Source organism: Siphateles boraxobius, unplaced genomic scaffold (assembly GCF_051911475.1).
Source record: "Siphateles boraxobius isolate OS27281-9 unplaced genomic scaffold, OSU_SipBor_1 29, whole genome shotgun sequence".
Taxonomy (NCBI): domain Eukaryota; kingdom Metazoa; phylum Chordata; class Actinopteri; order Cypriniformes; family Leuciscidae; genus Siphateles; species Siphateles boraxobius.
The window spans coordinates 19,717,578-19,736,034 of NW_027508908.1; the positions used below are offsets into that span (position 1 = coordinate 19,717,578).

Sequence of the window (18,457 nt, forward strand, 5' to 3'; positions counted from 1 at the left end):
GGTCGGCAACAGCGAGCGGATGGAACTGTCCGTTTTGGCGCAGTGCTGATGTCAACAAAATACCTTTTAGTTTATTTACTCACTCACATAACATAACGTCACATCTGTAGAAAATACCTAATGTCATCCCATCTCTGAAAATAATCACATCAAGTACACAGACCATGTCATTGTAATATAGGCCTAACTTTTATTATTATTAATATTATTATTATTATTATTATTATTATTATTATTATTTTATTAGGCTATAATAATAATAATTATTATTATTATTAGCCTATGTATTAGGTAAAACAAATAAATAATAATAATTGCACAATTATATTATGTTAATTCACAAATGTATTATAATTATGCTATTAAGAACTGAATATGTTTGTATGGAAGGTCAAATAGGTCTAATGACGAGTTCATTGAGTTCAGCTTCTGCTACCTACTGCCATGGTTGGTGCAGCTACTTCTGGCCTCATATAGTAATAATATAAAATGATGATTTATTGCTAATGAAAACCATCACTTTTGAATGGCCAATAAGTTTGATCTTTCTATTTAAATTAGTAATTAATTCATATTGTAGATCCAGGTTTTCTTTTTACTGTGGCGTTTTTATTATAAATTATTGTGACAAAATTATTAACATTTGTACAGTGTATTAGCCTATAGTAAAAAGTTTTCTTTTGTCCATTTTTAACCGAGTTATAAAAATATGAATGCAACAGAAAGTTGTCAGAAACTTAGTGACTAGGTTCCTCACATATCAACCAATAAATCACAGATAGCCTGTCACATATTTAACCTGTCAGTGAATGCCATTATGTTAAACTTGAAACGACTGTAAGTGTAAAAGTAAGATGAGCTAAACAGCCATCTCATAACAGTTATACACTGCTGCCATCTGTTGGGCTGCCTCGAGATCTCAACAGATTGAAGGCAAACGAACAAGGTCAAATTTGGCAAACGTTCCATGTCTTGTGTGACCTTCATATTTAGACAGCATTAGACAGTATTTGTGTTACCATTCATGTTTAGACAGAATTTATGTTACCATACTGTTTTGGACAGTATTTGTGATATCTTTTTTTTTTTTTTTTTTTTTTTAGATTGTAAATTTGGGTTGACAGGAATTTTGTTTTTAATGCACCACATGAACTCACAAACTCCACAATAAGAGTATGATGGGGCATATTAGGGCTCTACAATAAAATAAAATGTATTAAATAACACCATACAAGATACATTTTTAGGTTATTTACAGTTTTTCTCGGTCACTTTGGTACATTTCTTGAATCATCCTTAAGATTTGCAAACCAGTTGGTGCATTTCTCGAAACAGTTTGTACAAACAGCACCACACAATGGATTAGCCTACCTGCAAAAGCCTGTAACTTGCTCAAAATCTTTATTCCTTCTCTCAAAAGTAAGTGTTTATTATGTCAATGAACATATCAGTGCCATCATAATGACAAGTCCTTGTGTCATTGTTCACAAACAAGATAGGCAAATGCTTAGTCATGTTGTCAATATAACTGTGTACAGTTACAAAACATTTACATTTTTATTGTTGGTCTGCCAATAAATCAATAAATTAAAGTACAATGTCATTGCGCTATAAATAAAGAAGACAATATATATATATATATATATATATATATATATATATATATATATAGACAATATATATATATATATATGAAGAGGTAGAAGAGGCCAAGATTGTAAAGATGTTTCTATTCATATATATATATATATATATATATATATATATATATATATATATGTCTGCCGTGTGTGTTACATTATGTCTCTATAAAGTATACTGTATAATGTAAAATGTAATTGGACTAGTGTAATATAGAATTACAGTAAGTATACAGTGTTACAGTATAGTGAACATTGTCTGATCACATGTTCTGTCTACAAACGTTTGAATGACATGGTTGTTCTCCCAACATTCAGCTGCACCTTTCATCCCGCCTCGGTCGTAAGGTCATGATTGAGAACGGGGTCCACAATAGTGGAGAATAGAAACATTTCTACAATCTTGGCCTCTTTTACCTCTTCGTCTGTTTCGCCTTCACGCCCTTCCACCACACTTTCTTACTCCTCTTCTTTTTCCTGACTGTTGACCCTGTTTGTTTCATTGTTGTTCTTCCATTGTCAGAATTTGTAAGTTGTCCTCTGTATATACAGTATAACACAATTAATTGATAGATATACTATGCCCTCCATATTTCAGTGTTGTTGTTGAGGATAATTTCAGCAACCAGTTTCCATTTAAATTAACAGCATTAAAGAGGGCAAATGTTATCATTAAACTGAACTGCGTATATGCAACATTATATCATTCATCTATGCAATAAATGCACGTCTTGAATGATCATGCATGAATTATGATAACCTCAGTCAGGATTTTTCTTCCTGTTTTTTTTTATTGCTCTTAGGCATGAAAAACAAGATTTGACTTACTTTCTTTTTTTACACATATTTTTCAAAGAGATTTTCAGATGTCCACTTGAGTGGACAGCATGCGTTTATGGTTTAAACTGAAGAGATATTGTATTAAACATAATACAATAATAATGTATTTAACAAACCAATCAATACAATTTTATAAAAATCATGTGAAAACTATAAGATATATACCAAAAATACAGATGTGAAATATTGCAGAGGCAATTGAACTTCATACAAGTTGAACTTCACGTATCTTTGATATCAGAACATGAGGACGTGATTCCATCAGAAATCTCTACAGCCTGTCAAGGTACTACTGTGGAAACCATTCAGATGCTCCCTCCAGTGTACCAGAGTATGTCAATTTACCCTTATTAACTGATAATTGTGATTATATTCAAGATGGACACATTTCTAACATAGCCCTCCTCTGAGAAAACTTAGCAATCAGGTGTTTTCAATCTCATCTGAAATGAGCAGTGTTGGGGGTAACGCATTATAACATGCATAACGCAATCAGATTACTTTTTTGATGTTACGAGTAAAGTAATCCGTTACAAGTAACGTGCATTATGTAGTCAGATTTTTTTAAATGTTACGAGTAAAGTAATGTATTTCCAGTAACATGCATTACGTAATCAGATTACTTTTTGATCTAACAAGTAAAGTATTTTTATGTTTAAATTATTCTGATTTCTTTTGATTATTTCTGTATTTTATCTTTTATTCTAAACTTTCAATTATTCTGATTTCTTTTGATTATTTTAATTTCTTCTATGTAAAGCAATTTGAATTACCATTGTGTATGAAATGTGCTATATAAATAAACTTGCCTTGCCTTGCCTAAAGTAATGCATTATAAGTCACATACATTAGTAACTAATCACATAACTTTTTTGATGTCACTGAAAATTACATTCTAATAATACAATTACATTTATTTACAGTAAAAAAAAAGTTACTACAGTTTAAGTATTTTCAAAAACAATATTCACAGTATAAGTATGAATTGTAGCTGAAATATAGCCATTGATGCATGAGGTCCACTATAGTGGACAGATGATTAATCAGAATTTTCTCCCGAACTAAAATCAAAACTTGGAAAATTTAACTGCGATATGACTCATTAGATATTGCTTGATGCTACAATATTTTTTTTTTTACCTGCAATAGTCTCCTAGGATAGAAGGAATGGGTGGATATTCTGGAGCAGCTTACCATTTCTGACTGACCATTGGCCATCTTGGTTTGGAGGGGGGAAAAATCGACACACAACGGCTTGCAACCTGGTGGCAATGTATAGGATGATGCACCTAGATCCACTGTAGAAGTTGATGTGCAATTATGCCATCAAAACCCATGCAAATTCAAAATTGTTTTTAATAGCTGTCCACTGTAGTGACCTCTATGCATGAAAGGGTTAAATCAAATACTCAGGTAATGTAAATGTATGAACCATTTCTGGGGTGGCCAAAATTATGATTTAAAAGACAGACGGACAGACAGACAGATAGACAGATAGACAGATAGATAGATAGATAGATAGATAGATAGATAGATAGATAGATAGATAGATAGATAGATAGATAGATAGATAGATAGATAGATAGATAGATAGATAGATAGATAGATAGATAGATCCCTGGAGGGAAAGTTTTGTCAAACAACAACATTGAACAGAGATAGCACAGTATAATGATGAACATGACGTTATCATATACAATACACAGGAGACCATTTGGGAAAACATCTGTCTGGTGCTGTGTGAGGATAATATAAACATCTAAATATATTATGTGGTGAACATTCATGTGAAAAAGAAAGGACACTCTTTTGAATTGTATGGTTTTGCATATCAAAACACAATAAAAATCATTTGGTTGTTGGTGTTATGGTTTGTGTTTGTTTGTTCACTTTAGAGTTTGTTTTTGATCTGTTCTGCCCATATCTGTTTCTGGGTTGGTTTTCAGTCTGTTAATTGGTTCAGTTCTCTCCCTGTTTGTCACTGTGGTTTGTCCAAGTGAGTCTTGGTAATTAACTCAGTTTCTGTCTATTAATTCCCTGTGTATTTCTTTTATTAATTCCAGTTCTTTGTCAGTTCTGCGTTGTGTCAAGTTGGTTGTTCTGTTCATGAGATTCTGTTTTGGAAGTTTTGAGTTTGTTTTTGAATAAAACAGCTGCACTTAGATCCTGTTTCATCTCTGCTGCAACCAGTTAGCAGTTCTTAAATACAACGTCAGATGAACAATAACACATGACATATTACACGGGGTCATTATTTATTTAACAAAAATAAAGACAAAAATACAAACTAAGTACACCCTATGATTCAATTGCTCGTATAGTCACTTTTAGCAGCAATAAGTTGAAGGAATAATTTTCTTTATTACAATATCACTCTATCGCATCGTTCTGGAGGAATTTTGGCCTGCGCTCTTCTTTACAACGAAGCTTCAGTTCATTGAGGTTTGTGGGCAGTTGGGTTGAGGTCTGGACTTTGACTGGGCCATTGCAACAACTTGATTCTTTTCTTTTTCAGCCATTCTGTTGTAGATTTGCTTGGGATCATTGTCCTGTTGCATGACCCAATTTTGGCCAAGCTTTAGCTGTCAGACAGATTGTCTTGTATTTGACTCTAAAATACATTGGTATAAAGAGTTTAATTTAGTTTAGTTTAATTTTATTTGCACAAATGTTATAAACAAATATATACAATAAGAGCAAGATTATCCAAATACAATCCAAATGCTGTGCAGGGAGAGGCAGAAAACCCAAAAGGGCTTATTTAAAGCCTCCTCTTGAACAACAAGGGGAAAAAATGTATTTGTAATATCATGAAAACCACATTTATACAGCTTTTCCAATAAAAATAAATAATGTATCAAATGCTTTTGACAGATCTATAAAAATACCTCATGTAAATTAATGTTTTTCAAGTGCCAGGGTAACCTTGTCAATCAGTTGAAGCAAAGCCATAATTAGAGTGATTTTTATGGAAACCATATGATGTTTGTAAAGAATGAGATCTGAATATAGATGAAAAAGAATCTGTTTATACAATTTTCTCCAAAATTTTTGAGAAACATGGCAAAATAGATATAGGTATAATAGATTTTAAAACATTGTGGATCATCTGCTTTAAACAGAGGAATAACTTTTGCTATTTGTAAATTTTCTGGCTATATGCTCGTTTTCAACGAGAGAGAAAAAATGTGAGCAAGTGGCTGCAATATTGAACATTTCTCCTGTTTGACAAGAAACACAGAAATCATGACCCGCTGAAGATATTTTAATTAATCAATAATTTCACTTATTTCCTGTATCTCAGGTGACTTCAAAATAGGAACATTTCCTGATATATAATCCAAGGGTTCGCCAGTACCAATAGGAACATTATCAGCCAATTTATGACCAACATTAACAAAAAATGCATTCAATTTTTGAGCTATGTCAAATGGATAATTTAAAAAAAATGGTCACCATCCACAAAGTCAGCAGGTAGCTCTGAAAGTAATCTTCTTTCTATGCAAAAACTGATTTATTACTTTCCATGTTGTTTTAATATCATTTGAACACTTCTTAAATCTTTCACTAAAATATTGCTTTTTTGCAGATCAAATAGAATGATTATATTTATTTCTATAAGATTTATAAACCCTAGGTGAGAGGATTAGGATTTAAAACATATTTTGTAGTTTATTCTTAGTCTTCAGCATCTTGAGTAAGCTAGCTGTATAGATACCAAGGCTTATTAAAGTCCGGATTTTCCGAGGAATTGCCACTTTCAAGGCCCAGAAAGGTAGTAAAGACTTTATTAAAAGAGTCCATTTGACTCCAGTGGTTCAACCTTAATTTTATGAAGCAACAAGAATACTTTTTGTGCTCTCTGAAAAAAAAAATGTTTTTTGGATTATTATTAAATCTTCGTGTTTAAACTCTTTTCTTCATCTTCTACTGTTTGCCTGCAACAACCTGTGACAAAATATAGTTTAACTTGATTTTCAAAAAAAAAAAAAACTAAAACTACTAAAAACTGAAATAAACATGAATAAAAACTATGTGAAAATATATTTAAAAACAAAAACACAACAAAATTACTACAACTTAAATTAAAACAGAAAGCAGAAATATTAATGTTAATAAAAACTTTAGTAGTATCTCAATGATGCTAACAAAAATACAAATATTTTAAATATTCAATAAATAAAAACATACCCTTTAACAAATTTGGAAACACTTATAAGGTCTAATTTCTCGTTAACAATATTAGTTAACAGGAACTAACAATATCAGCAGGCAGCATTTATTAGTTAATGATCATTTCAACATTTACTAATTCGTTTTAAAATCAAAAGTTGTAGGCCTAGTCCTATTGCGTTACACCTTACTGTATTGTCGTAAGCAATCAGGCTAAAAATCCTGCCAGTAGACCAACCATCTTCAAGAGTCTGCCTGTCCCGCCTTCGCATTTCACCGTCTGTGATGTGTTGACAGGTTTCGCTCCTCCTCTTCTGGATGTAGCACAGCGCAAGCACCGCCTCGTCCTGCCCCTCAACAACTGCTTACAACACGGTTATGAAAAGACGAGCTTTTGATTCACATTAACAGTAAGACTTGCAGCTTCACTTTGAGTAGCTACTGTTGCGATTTCTGTCTTATTGATAGGCTATTTCCTGAAGCGATCGCGGTTTAACTGTTACAGCGCTACCGGTGCACTTGAGCTTTTTGTGCATTGACGGAAGGTGAGTGAGCGAATCTGGTTGAACTTAACGTACAGTGGTTGTTAATGTCAACGGTCTGTTAGTAGGCTTTGTGTGAATGTTTAGTCTCTTCTGTTCTGCTTAACGTTACATAAAAATATCGGGGATCGGATGTTTGATGTTTAATAATAGTGCGCTGTGTGCTTCAGTCAGGATTTGACGAACTCCAGTCAAAATATATTTTACCAGAACGTAACGTTAAATAGTAATCAAGATAACGTTACCAGACGCGATTCCGAATATTATGAATGCTTAACGTTAAGTTAACATCCTTTACACATTACTACTGGTTGATTGCCAAGCTCTATTTCAGCCATTTTCGTGGGAAATTCTATAGCTGCTTGGCCTTAGCCAGCCTATAACTTATAACGTCCTGGGGGCTTTGTCCTTGTTTTTAGCTGATGAATGTAACTTTTTTGTGGTTATGATTGTGTAAAAAGGCATCTAAATAAGGCAAGCAACAAATTGGTTCAGGTTATTTGCTTATATGAGTAAGTTTTCATCTCCAGTGTTTTACTGCTGCTGCAAGATTTTGTAAGGAGGTAAGTTAATTACTTGGCATAACATTTCGAAACTAAATCTGGGTCAAACTATTTTTTTTTTTAGTTTTTTAGAGTTTTGGGAATACCTGAACTGTACTATTTGTGAAAAAGAGTTAAATATTTCGAAATATAGAGCTACCCGCTGCAAGGTTACCAAAACCCATCAACCTTCAACTTCTCCCATGGCAGCTGAACATCCTGCCAATATAAACAACTTGCAGAAAAAAAGGGTTTTTCTTTTTTTCTCTCTTTTTGTCTGTTTGGTGTTCAAGGACCAAAAGCACTCAAAAAAGAAGAAAAACCTTCTTTCTTTTTATGGTTTTCCCAAATATTTTTATGCAAATCCGTCTGATAGACCACTGAGCCATTAGCCTAGCTGCCTGCTTGGGGTGGCCTACGTTTTTGCTTAATAAATGAAAGTTTTAACCTACTTTTTTTTTGGAAGGAGGACTTTTTTTCTGTTGTATAGGACATGGAGCATGTCTATTTGAAAAAGAGAAAGAATGATGCATTTCTAAAAAGCAAGCTATCCTATTACATCTGAGAAAATGATGTCAGCACCGCCTGGAGTTCTTTTCAAACCCTACTGTCTCACTGACATCCCCTTTTCCCTCAACATTAGGATCATAAAATAGACGGTTGGTGGGAAAATCTCCTTCCTTTGCCCTTAAGGTCTCCAGCTTGTTTGTGCAAGTCAGCCTTTGTGAAGGCCACTGGCCCCAGTATGCTGACTCAAGCTTCTATGCTGCATGTCATTCATCTTGCTTCAATAGATTGAATGGTGCTTAATTTTCTTTTCTGTCGTTTAATTTCAGAGAGAAAGAGGGTAGAACATATCAGTTTGTCTGTGTTATGCTTGCTTGCTTGCATTTTGCTCACATACTTAAACTGTTTTCATACCAAAAATGAAGTGTTTAGACACATATTGTCAAACTAATTAGGAAGACACTTCTTTATCAGAAGTTGTGAAAATATAATACGAGGCATAGGCTAATACCTGTCAAGCAGTAAACGAAAAATCAATTACACAATAACTCTTGCTGTTTTTTATGTGTGTGTGTGTGTGTGTTTTTTTTTTTTTTTTTTTTACAGTATATGAGAAACAGTCAGACAAAGCATTTCAAGGCTTAATGCTTTCTATTTAAATTACTCAGATAATCAAATCAGTCAGCTGTTATTCTTGTCTTTCTGGATTCTGATGCAATTAGATTAGAAGTTGTCACATAAGCGGGCCCAGAAGTTGTGTATTGGCTTGCTTAATAGGTGATATAATCTACAGATAATAATTAATCCAATCTAAGAAACCTAAGTGCATTCATTCTTTAATGGAATCTTTTGGTGCCTAAGATAGATAAGAACGAAGAATCACTTAAAATGCATTGCTTTAGGTTTTCCTATCTCTTTTTTTATTATTAAGTATTTAATAGGTCTTTTAAATCTCTTTACAGACTCAGAACTGACAAATTTAATGATGACGACATCATGGAGTGATCGACTTCAGGACTATGCAGACCTTCCGGCAAACATGGATGGCCTGGCAATGAAGAAATACAGGAGAGAGGCCTACCATAGGTATAACAGAAGAACACACTGACTGTATAGTATAATGACTGTGTTTAAAATTAATAGGCTTCCTCAGAAGGAAATAGCATTTTGAATATTTACACAGATTTCACTTTAATTCTTTTTCTTTAGATAAAGTGTCATTTGTTTGCAATCCACTCATTTTAGAAGAGTCCATTGAGTCTCAGAGTGTATAATAGTTATAATTGTTTACTGAGCATTCCATTAGCACATACTCTATGATTTTGGCATTTTGTGTGCTGCTTTAAGAATGTAAGCGACTCTTTCAAGAAAGGATACTAGTATTTAGACAGCAGCTCCACTGGTAAATTGGGATATTCAGCTTAAATAAAGCTAACTAATTATAAGCCAAACCCTGCATCTTTGGTTCAAACTACATACTGGAAATGGGCATGGTGGAACACGTGACTGAGAAACATAGAGGAGCTTGTGCAACCTCACAAATTTGTTTATGCGGAGAACTACCATGCAGTGGAGTTATGCAATCTTCAATATATAAAAGGATAGAGCCCGACCGATATGGATTTTTGGGGCCGATGCCGATAAAAAATGCATTCTACCGATATATCGGCCGATATTATTTATGTGTACTGTAGCAATATTATTTATGTCTATTATAGTACAGTACCAGTCAAAAGTTTGGACACACTTTCCTATTGGTGTGTACAAACTTTTGATGGGTACTGTATATTGAATACACAGTATTTAAACAGAATAAATATATACACGTTTTGCAATGATCACTCAAATGTGGTGATCAAACACTTGTGTGACAAAGATGTGTAATGGAGGCAGGGGGAATGATAGAATGAGAATGATACATTTGAGCTGTAACCAAACTAGTTTGCATTGCATGTTATATTATATTATATTCTAAATACTGTTGCATAATCTTCACTAACGACTTTGTCTTTTATATCTAATGTCACGTTATATAAAACAACTTGTATCAATAAATATATCAAAAGTGTCACTGACATTATCTTCTATTTTTAGTCTTAATTCCTCTAATCTCTACAAGTGGAGGAATAACTCAGATCTTTTTACTAAAGTAAAATTTATAATATCATAATGAAAACGTTTTTAATTACATAATGTACAGACTTTTATACTATTTTAAATAAGTAGTTAGCAAAATATACCTACTAAACGTGAAACTAGGCTACTCTTAATGCAAAATGGCCCTATATAAAGTGTTATAATTATATAAATTATAGGCAGTTATAGGCAGAATGAGCTTTAACACTGTGTCTACACCGGACGCGGCCGTTATTGCTCGCGTGAATCGCAACAGCGGTTTACCCGAGACGTGGAAAAGCACCCGTTACAGAGCAGAATTGGCCATCCGTTTGTCGGAGATTTGTCGCTAGCGCCACACATTTTAATCAATGTTTAATCAATCAATTGCCTGGATTTAATAAATAAGAAGTAAATATAGCAGACAATATAATCAGGACTTCTCAGCTGCACGCTTGCAATAGTCACAAGCTCACACAATACGTGACAGAGGCTGGCAGCAGAGAAATCAATTCAGTGAATTACACTGCGCAAATCAAAAGTAATAGTCTACTACCCACTGGATGAAGAAGGGTTGGCTCTCAACAGAACATATAATATTCATTTTATTTTATTTTTCGTGTTCGCATTTATGAGGAAAAAATGGACGTGACAAGCTCCGCAAGCGGCACTAAAGTACTTTAAAACTTTCACACAGACCTCGAACAGAAAGCACAAAGCCTTTCATTAAAGTCAATTTCGTTTTGTATTAATTATATCTTAATTTTAATCAATGTTTCATCAACAAAATGCCTGGATTTAATAAATAAGAAGTAAATATAACAGACAATAGATAATCTCGAAACGGAGGCGCCGGCGAGTGAACTGCAACTCGTCTCATAAATGAACCGAAACTCAGCGTATAGACCTGAGAAATATATCTATTGAAATGTGTACTTTAAAACAGAACAAATCAAAACGAAAGACAAACTGCTCTCTGCTTATGTAGGCCTAATCCTTCCGAAATGTACATTTCTCTCTGGCGCATTTCAGAGAGAACGCATCCTCAACTTCATCTTTGCATCCCACAATGACTGAAAACCCTTGTTATTAATAAACAATTAAAATGTCTCCTTGCTATATTTGATGTATTCATATCATTGCTTTTGCCAGTTCATTGTGACAGCTTTTAGGTGCTTTATTGGCAGCGCCACCCTTACATGAATCACCGCACTACGCATTTTTTTTAATATTCATTTATCGGCCATTATAAATGCCGATACCGATAGTTATGAAAATGCCTAATATCTGCCGATAATATCGGCTCGCCAATATATCGGTCGGGCTCTATAAAAGGAGGGTCATTCGGTTCTTAGCAAAAAACTGCCTCTTTAATACATGACGTCACATTGTGGTATTAATCCAACCAAAGGTCATGTCTGTAAGTGTAGTTTACTCTTCCTACATTACATGAACTTTGACTTTACATTTCTCCGTGCTGAAGCCAAAAGTTCTCTGTGTTTTTCCATTACCCAGATAAGTGGGTTGAGATAAGGAAAAGTAAATGTGAGTGTCAAGGCAAGGATTCCACTGTCTGTAACAGTCTATTTGAGGTCCAAAGGCAGTGGTGTTATCTGGTGTGTGTGATGTGCAGTGAAAAATTTGTCAACTCTCTGAAACTTAGTGGTGGAGCTGTTGAATATATTACAAAATAGAAACAAGATTATAGTCCATGTATATTGTAGAATGACTGAATCTGTGACCCTTAGTACAGTCAAAGTCTTTATAAGGTAGCTCAGTTCATGCAGCGACCATCTTTGTAACAGACGCATCATATAACACACCTATTTATATAGGTAATAAGCATACAATAACCTGAAAACCATCCAGGGCGGATTAAGTTCTACACAGGCCTCTAGGCTCAGGGATTCTCTCAGTGATGCACCAACATTTCGACAACCATTCTAAAATATCAGGCCAGAACCGTATTTTTTTCTTCTGGAATTTTATGGAATATTTTCAAACGGTTGCCAACATTTTGGTGCATCACTTGTTGAAATGTTATCATTAAGAGATAAAGATCATTCACCAAAATCATTCACCAAAAAAGTTCATGTTTCTCCGATAACATGTTTGGACCATGTCAGGGTCTATTTTGTGCAAACATCTTGAATAAGCTTAAAAATAAGCAAACAACTTTAAATTTGTCCAGCTGAAATATCAAGAGACTACTCGTTACCAAAGAACTTAACTACAACTGATTTAATTTATCACCTTCTAATTGTAAACTTGAATTTTGGTTTCGGAAGAAAAAAATATATATTTTGGTGCATCACTAATTTCAACAAAATATTACTTAACTAAAACAATCTGACAACAATGCTCAAATCACTTAAAGTCCCCCTGTAGTCAATAATGTTATCCCTTAAAACTCACCTTTGATCACCAAAATGACATATTTAAACATTTTTTCCAACCTATTTTCACGGATCCTTGAATGTCGATGTATCAGAGTGATAGTGCGTTTTATGTAACGCTCTCCACAACGTTGGACATTATGGTTATTAACATGATTTTTGACTTTTGCTTGACTATGTTATTAAACAGCTAATAATGTGTCGCTAATGTTACATAACCATGTTCCCGTTTGCCATCTCATAGTCAGACAGCAGCCTTCTAAAAACCAGCATTCTTAGAAATGCTTTGAACAACTTAGAACATCATTGGAAAAAGGCATATAGTTCATCATAACATCGTAATACACATCATACACACAATTCACCCTCTAAATTGTTAAATGTACCCGATTATTCATATCAACAGAAAAACATACCGGGATAACCTGGCTTCTTTTGAGACTCTCCTGCTTCAGAGCATAGTAATGATATGATAAAGCCCTTATGACTTATGAATCTGCATATGGGTTGTCTTAAAGCATATTAAAAACACCACATAGACATATAAACAACATTAACATCTTGATTTTCACCACAGGGGGACTTTAACTCTTCGGGGTCGCCGATCACGCCGGCGTGATCAAGTTACATGACCAGTTTAAGACGTCGAAGCATAAAAACAAAGTCACGTTGAGCGCTGCCGTCCACTTCTGTCGAAAGTGCCGGCTTGAAATTCTATTTTACTTTTTGTTTTGTGTTGATAGACCAAGTAAAAACGGAGATATGATCATTTAAACTTTATATAAAAAAATACTGACGTTCGTAAAAGAACGCAAGACGGGATGCGACAGGCGTTGCATTTATTCTAATAACTTCGTCGGTTTTTGTCATAAAACAAAACGGAGAAAAATGTGTGAATCTGCTGACTCTGCTCTTCAGGCTGCACATTTTAGGGAATGGAGGAGGAGCCAATTGAGCTAAGACGCAAAAATTGAAAGGCAGAGGATTTACGGAGTTGATAAAGAGAGACATATATACGTTATATATAGAGAGAGATTATTGCTAGTTTTTGGAAGAGTTTGAGTAGATTTTGAGAGTAGTTTAGGAGTATTGTATATAGTTTAGGTAGTTTAGGAGTAGTTTAGGTAGTTTAGGAGTAGATTTAGATAAACTGTTTTGAGGAGAGGCACAGATAAAAAATAAAAATAAAAAAACACCTGATATTTGTTGTAAATAGTTGTATGTATAATTTGATTTTGTGTTCATTTTACCTTTTGTATGGTATATTTGCACTATTGAGGAACCCCTCTTACTCAAGGAATGAAATCCCTGTAATGTAGCTATCTGTGTAATTGTACATGAAGTGTTTTGTAGAGTTTCTAAGCAAAAAAGAAAAGAAAAAACGCCTATTGCCACACCTGCTTTTTGCTGCATATAGTTTAATTTTATCTCAATTTTACATTTTTTTATGTTGTATTTGCACTATTTGCGAACCCTCATACTCTGGGAATGCAAGGCCTTAAATATAGCTCTCTGAATAATTGTGTGTACAACATTTTTTTAAAAAGTGGCTGAGCTAAAAAGAAAGAAAAAAAGCCTATGGCTACACCCGCTTTTTTTGTAAATCATATTTTTTTTGTATATAGGTTGATTATATCTGAATTGTACCTGTATATGTTGACATTTACAACTTGTGTTTACATTTTAAACCTTTTAAAATGCTTCATTGAGCATGTTTGTGTTTTTTGTAGTAGAAAAGCTATAATTTTTCTATTCGGATTTTGTGTTTTTTGTGTGATTTTGGGTCCAGTATGTTGATAGAGTACATCAAAGTGAAAAACTAATTGTCTGATCATATAGGTGATGTTGTGCTGAAAAAAATTATACCAAACATTGGTATGGTAAACATTTGTTTATGTTGCAAAATTTAAAAAAAATAAAAGTACTCAAAAACGGCCAAAATAGCCCAAGACTCCGAAGGGTTAAAAGCTTTAATTTTCACATGCACATTCGTGAGTAAACAAACTCAAAAAGGCGGGACTTCCCAATTTACAGACCTGTGCCATATTTCTTCTATTCATTTCTATACAAGTGATCCACCTCCTCCCCATTATACTGTCTCTGGTACAGTATAAGTAGCCTATTACAGAATAGGGCAACAATGAGGATCCATTTGAGATACAAGAGTAATCTGTTTACCAGCTGTCTTTAACTAGTGATCCACACTCTGTTGTCTGAGCCGCTGCGCCTGCCTGGTTCTTCCTGCTGTTGTTGATTGTTCTAGATGTCTTTGAAGGGAAGCAAACAACCCCTAACTCAACAACTGGCACAACAACAGAGAATGCTATAGAACTGGCACAATCATTTTTGCAACAAGTCAGAAATTCACTGACAAGAAAGCAGAGAGAGGGGGCTATTGTTTGAACTGTGGGGGTAACAGGGTGAACAGGGATATGGGCTTGACAGACCAGATAGAGCTGTGAGCTGTGACATCCACTCAGAATGCAGCGCACATGTTCTACCTGGAACAGTGAATCATGGGATGTAGTCCAATGTTATGCCAGCACAAGGTAGGTTTGATAAAAAAAATTAAAAAAACTTGTAGTGATAATACTCTTTTTTTTTTTTTTTTTTAGTAGAATTTCTCGTTTTTTTAAAATGTTGTACATTTTTATCGGGTTGAAAAAGCATTAGTGTTAAGTCTCTAATTATCTTTTTTTTGTGTGTGAAAATATACTATATTCAGCTGCTGTGTGACCATTTTGAATTTATTTTTTCATATCATTGAAATTGCTTCCAGATGCAATATAAACTTCAACACTTTTGTAAAATTATGGATGCAATGGCAGTGCACAAATATCCGTCTGTTGTTTTCTATGATTTATTTCTGTCAATATCAGATTATATGCATGCACAGAGAGTGATTCAGAATTTCCTTTGTGTTCATATCTTGGCATTAAATATCATGACTTATGGACTAAAGCATAGAGTTGTCAGTGTGCAAAATAAATGCAGATAATCTTGGCCCCGTCACAGGGAATGGGAGTGTATTTATTGCCTGGATTGCCATACTGTATTGGTTTTTGATATTGTTTCTGAAAGGTATCCCTTTTTCTAAAATGTAAATATATTTATCTTATTTTTATTTTATTTTATTATGAAATTATTTAGCATCAGACTGCAGTTTGTCTTAGTCCTGCAGAGATTGATAGATTGATATAAATCCTTCAAGAATGTTTGATATAAATCCTTCAAGAATGTTTGAATAAGGTCCTTAAGTGCTAAATCGTTTGTTTTATAGACCTGAATTCTTACGAAATTCTGGAAAACCATGGTCTTGTTTTTAGTTAGTTCCTAATTTGTTCCTAATCCTTGCAGAATATTGCAACCAAACATACCTCTGACTGTTTCCCCTTCTTCCCCAGAGTGTTTGTGAACAGAAGTCTGGCCATGGAAAAGATTAAATGCTTCGGCTTTGACATGGACTACACTTTAGCAGGTAAGGTGTTTCCTACTTTAATTGATGATCACACATAATTGTTTACAGTCAAACGTCTATTTTGATAGATCCGTCCCTATGTTTATGTCTCTCAAATGGATCCAGGAACACTCTTGCTAAGAATCTCAGGGTAAACATACTGTAGGACTCTTGGGTATATTTAGCTACCCCTCGTCTTGTTTTGGAATCTGGAAAACTGAGGTGATGTCTCTTATACTGTACACAAAGGGCCAGATTTACTTAGAGCTTGCGCCAGCGCAAACCCTCTTTAGGCGTTAAAAAACTACTGTCAGGATTTACTAAACACACACAGTGGAAGGTAAGCGCTTTAAAGGCGTGGACACAGTTATTTTTGCGGCTGACCATATTGCATATGCATTTGTAGGAGTTTCCCTTTCAGATGCAAACTTTATGGGAGAAGAGTATTTAGATAAATCATGCAAGACAATTTACTGAGGTTTGCACTTGTCAATCTTCTGGTATTTGCACCATTATTTACCGCCCCAAAAAGCATGTCTTAAACCAGATGCTAACTTGCGCTGCTCTTGGTAGATTACGTTGGTAATTATGGAAATTATCCAGCTGCGTCTGTGTTCTTTAATTTGCGCGTCGTCAGTAGATCAAATACAGAACTTTTTTGGAATTGCGCTCTCATGCTAATTTGCCGTGTTTAGTAAATCTGGCTTAAAGTGTTCTATTATATGTGATCTAAACCATAGTTTGTCTTGTTAGCTAGCGGCTTAGTTTGTTTAAATGACTATCAACATAAACAAGCCAATTATTTACAGCTTAATATATTTATATCAGTTAGGTGATTCAAGAACCTGAAATAAGACAGGGTTTGGTTTTTATGGTGCAGCAGTTTAACATGGATCAGATGCATTGGGTTTCCTAAATCCCTTTGCTTTCTGTTATTGGTCCCAGGGACTCAGCTGCTGGTGGTGGATAAAGTCCTCACTAAATCCAGGCTGTGGGCCATGAGAGAGCAGATCAGTTCTTTGACAGTTAGAATTGATGGCCCTCCAGAGGTTGATAGCGTGTATCGTAGCCAACCAGCTAATGTGGCCTGAGCTGAAGGCTTCTCAGCTGTTGACATCCTCCACATTACAGCTGGCTGTAACCAAGTGCAAATGTTTACAAGTACAAACCCTATGTTGTTTCTCAGCCTCTGATCAGGTTGCAACCACAGTTCAGAGGTCCTCAAAAAACAATATCAGTCATTAACAGCAAATTCTTTGGCAAACATAACATACTGTTGTCTTACAATCTTGAGATGTGCTTTTTAGCCAACTAAATTTTAATACATCACTCTTGATAGTTAACCAAACAAATAGTAAAAATGAAATCGTTTACTCACCCCGATGTCGTTCAAAACCTGTAGGCCTATGACATGATTTATTCTGCTGAACACAAAAGACGATATTTAAAAGAATGTTTTTGTCCATACAATGAAAGTACTTGCATTCAAAACAACAATGGACCGCATTGACTTTATTTGTATGGACATAAAAACATGACATTTGAAAAACAAGAAAAACACATTTTGAAAAAAAATGTCTCAGTGTTAAACAAAATAATGAAAGTCATACAGGTTTGGAACAACATAATGGTGAGTAATGATGACAGAATTGTCAACTATCTCTTTAAAATTCTTTAATTACCAGTCTATCTTTTATTTATTCCATTAAAATCTGATACTCTCTCAAGAAAAAAAAAATCACTTTTCTCTCTTGGTGGAGACCAATTTTATTTTGGCACTACAATGGAATATTAATAGATGTTAGTATTCATTGTTGATCTCAAATCCATACTACAAAGAAACGTTGTACTGAACCATACAGGGTTTTAGGACCACTTTCCAACACAATGCTTGATCCAAGCCCTGTTTAATATTTCCTGTCGCATGTTGAGTCCATTGCCCAACCAAATCCCCTTTGTGATTGAGACCAGCGTGCAAGATAATACCCTGCACGTGTACAGAGCTGTGGAACAAACTGTCCATCTAAGCTTGGTGTTGACAGCTCTTCAACCTGGCAGTCCATTAAATCACAGAGGAAGCCACCACCTCTGCATTCTTTGTATAGACTAAAGTCTTTTTCACAGGACAGAGAAATAAAACCCTGTTTAAATAGCAGAGCAGCGTTTACTTCAGAACTTAATTTTTTTAAAATTAATTTAGTATATGAAAGACATATTCATCACAGTCTATATGCTGTTGTTTAAG

The 18,457-nt window shown here is 34.4% G+C and overlaps 1 protein-coding gene across 2 annotated transcripts in view; it reads left to right on the forward strand.

Moving 5' to 3' along the window:
* The first annotated feature begins 6,963 nt into the window (after positions 1 to 6,963).
* Positions 6,964 to 18,457, forward strand: part of nt5c2b (5'-nucleotidase, cytosolic IIb) — a 38,259-nt gene continuing 26,765 nt past the window's right edge. Inside the window, exons 1-3 of one of the 2 annotated variants that reach the window (XM_077246805.1) lie at positions 6,964 to 7,063; positions 9,207 to 9,330; positions 16,160 to 16,233. In XM_077246805.1, coding sequence (XP_077102920.1) covers positions 9,227 to 9,330; positions 16,160 to 16,233 — 178 coding nt within the window. In that variant the 5' untranslated portion in view covers positions 6,964 to 7,063; positions 9,207 to 9,226. Of the gene's footprint in view, positions 7,199 to 9,206; positions 9,331 to 16,159; positions 16,234 to 18,457 lie in introns of both variants that reach the window. The other variant, XM_077246804.1, reaches the window with a different exon arrangement.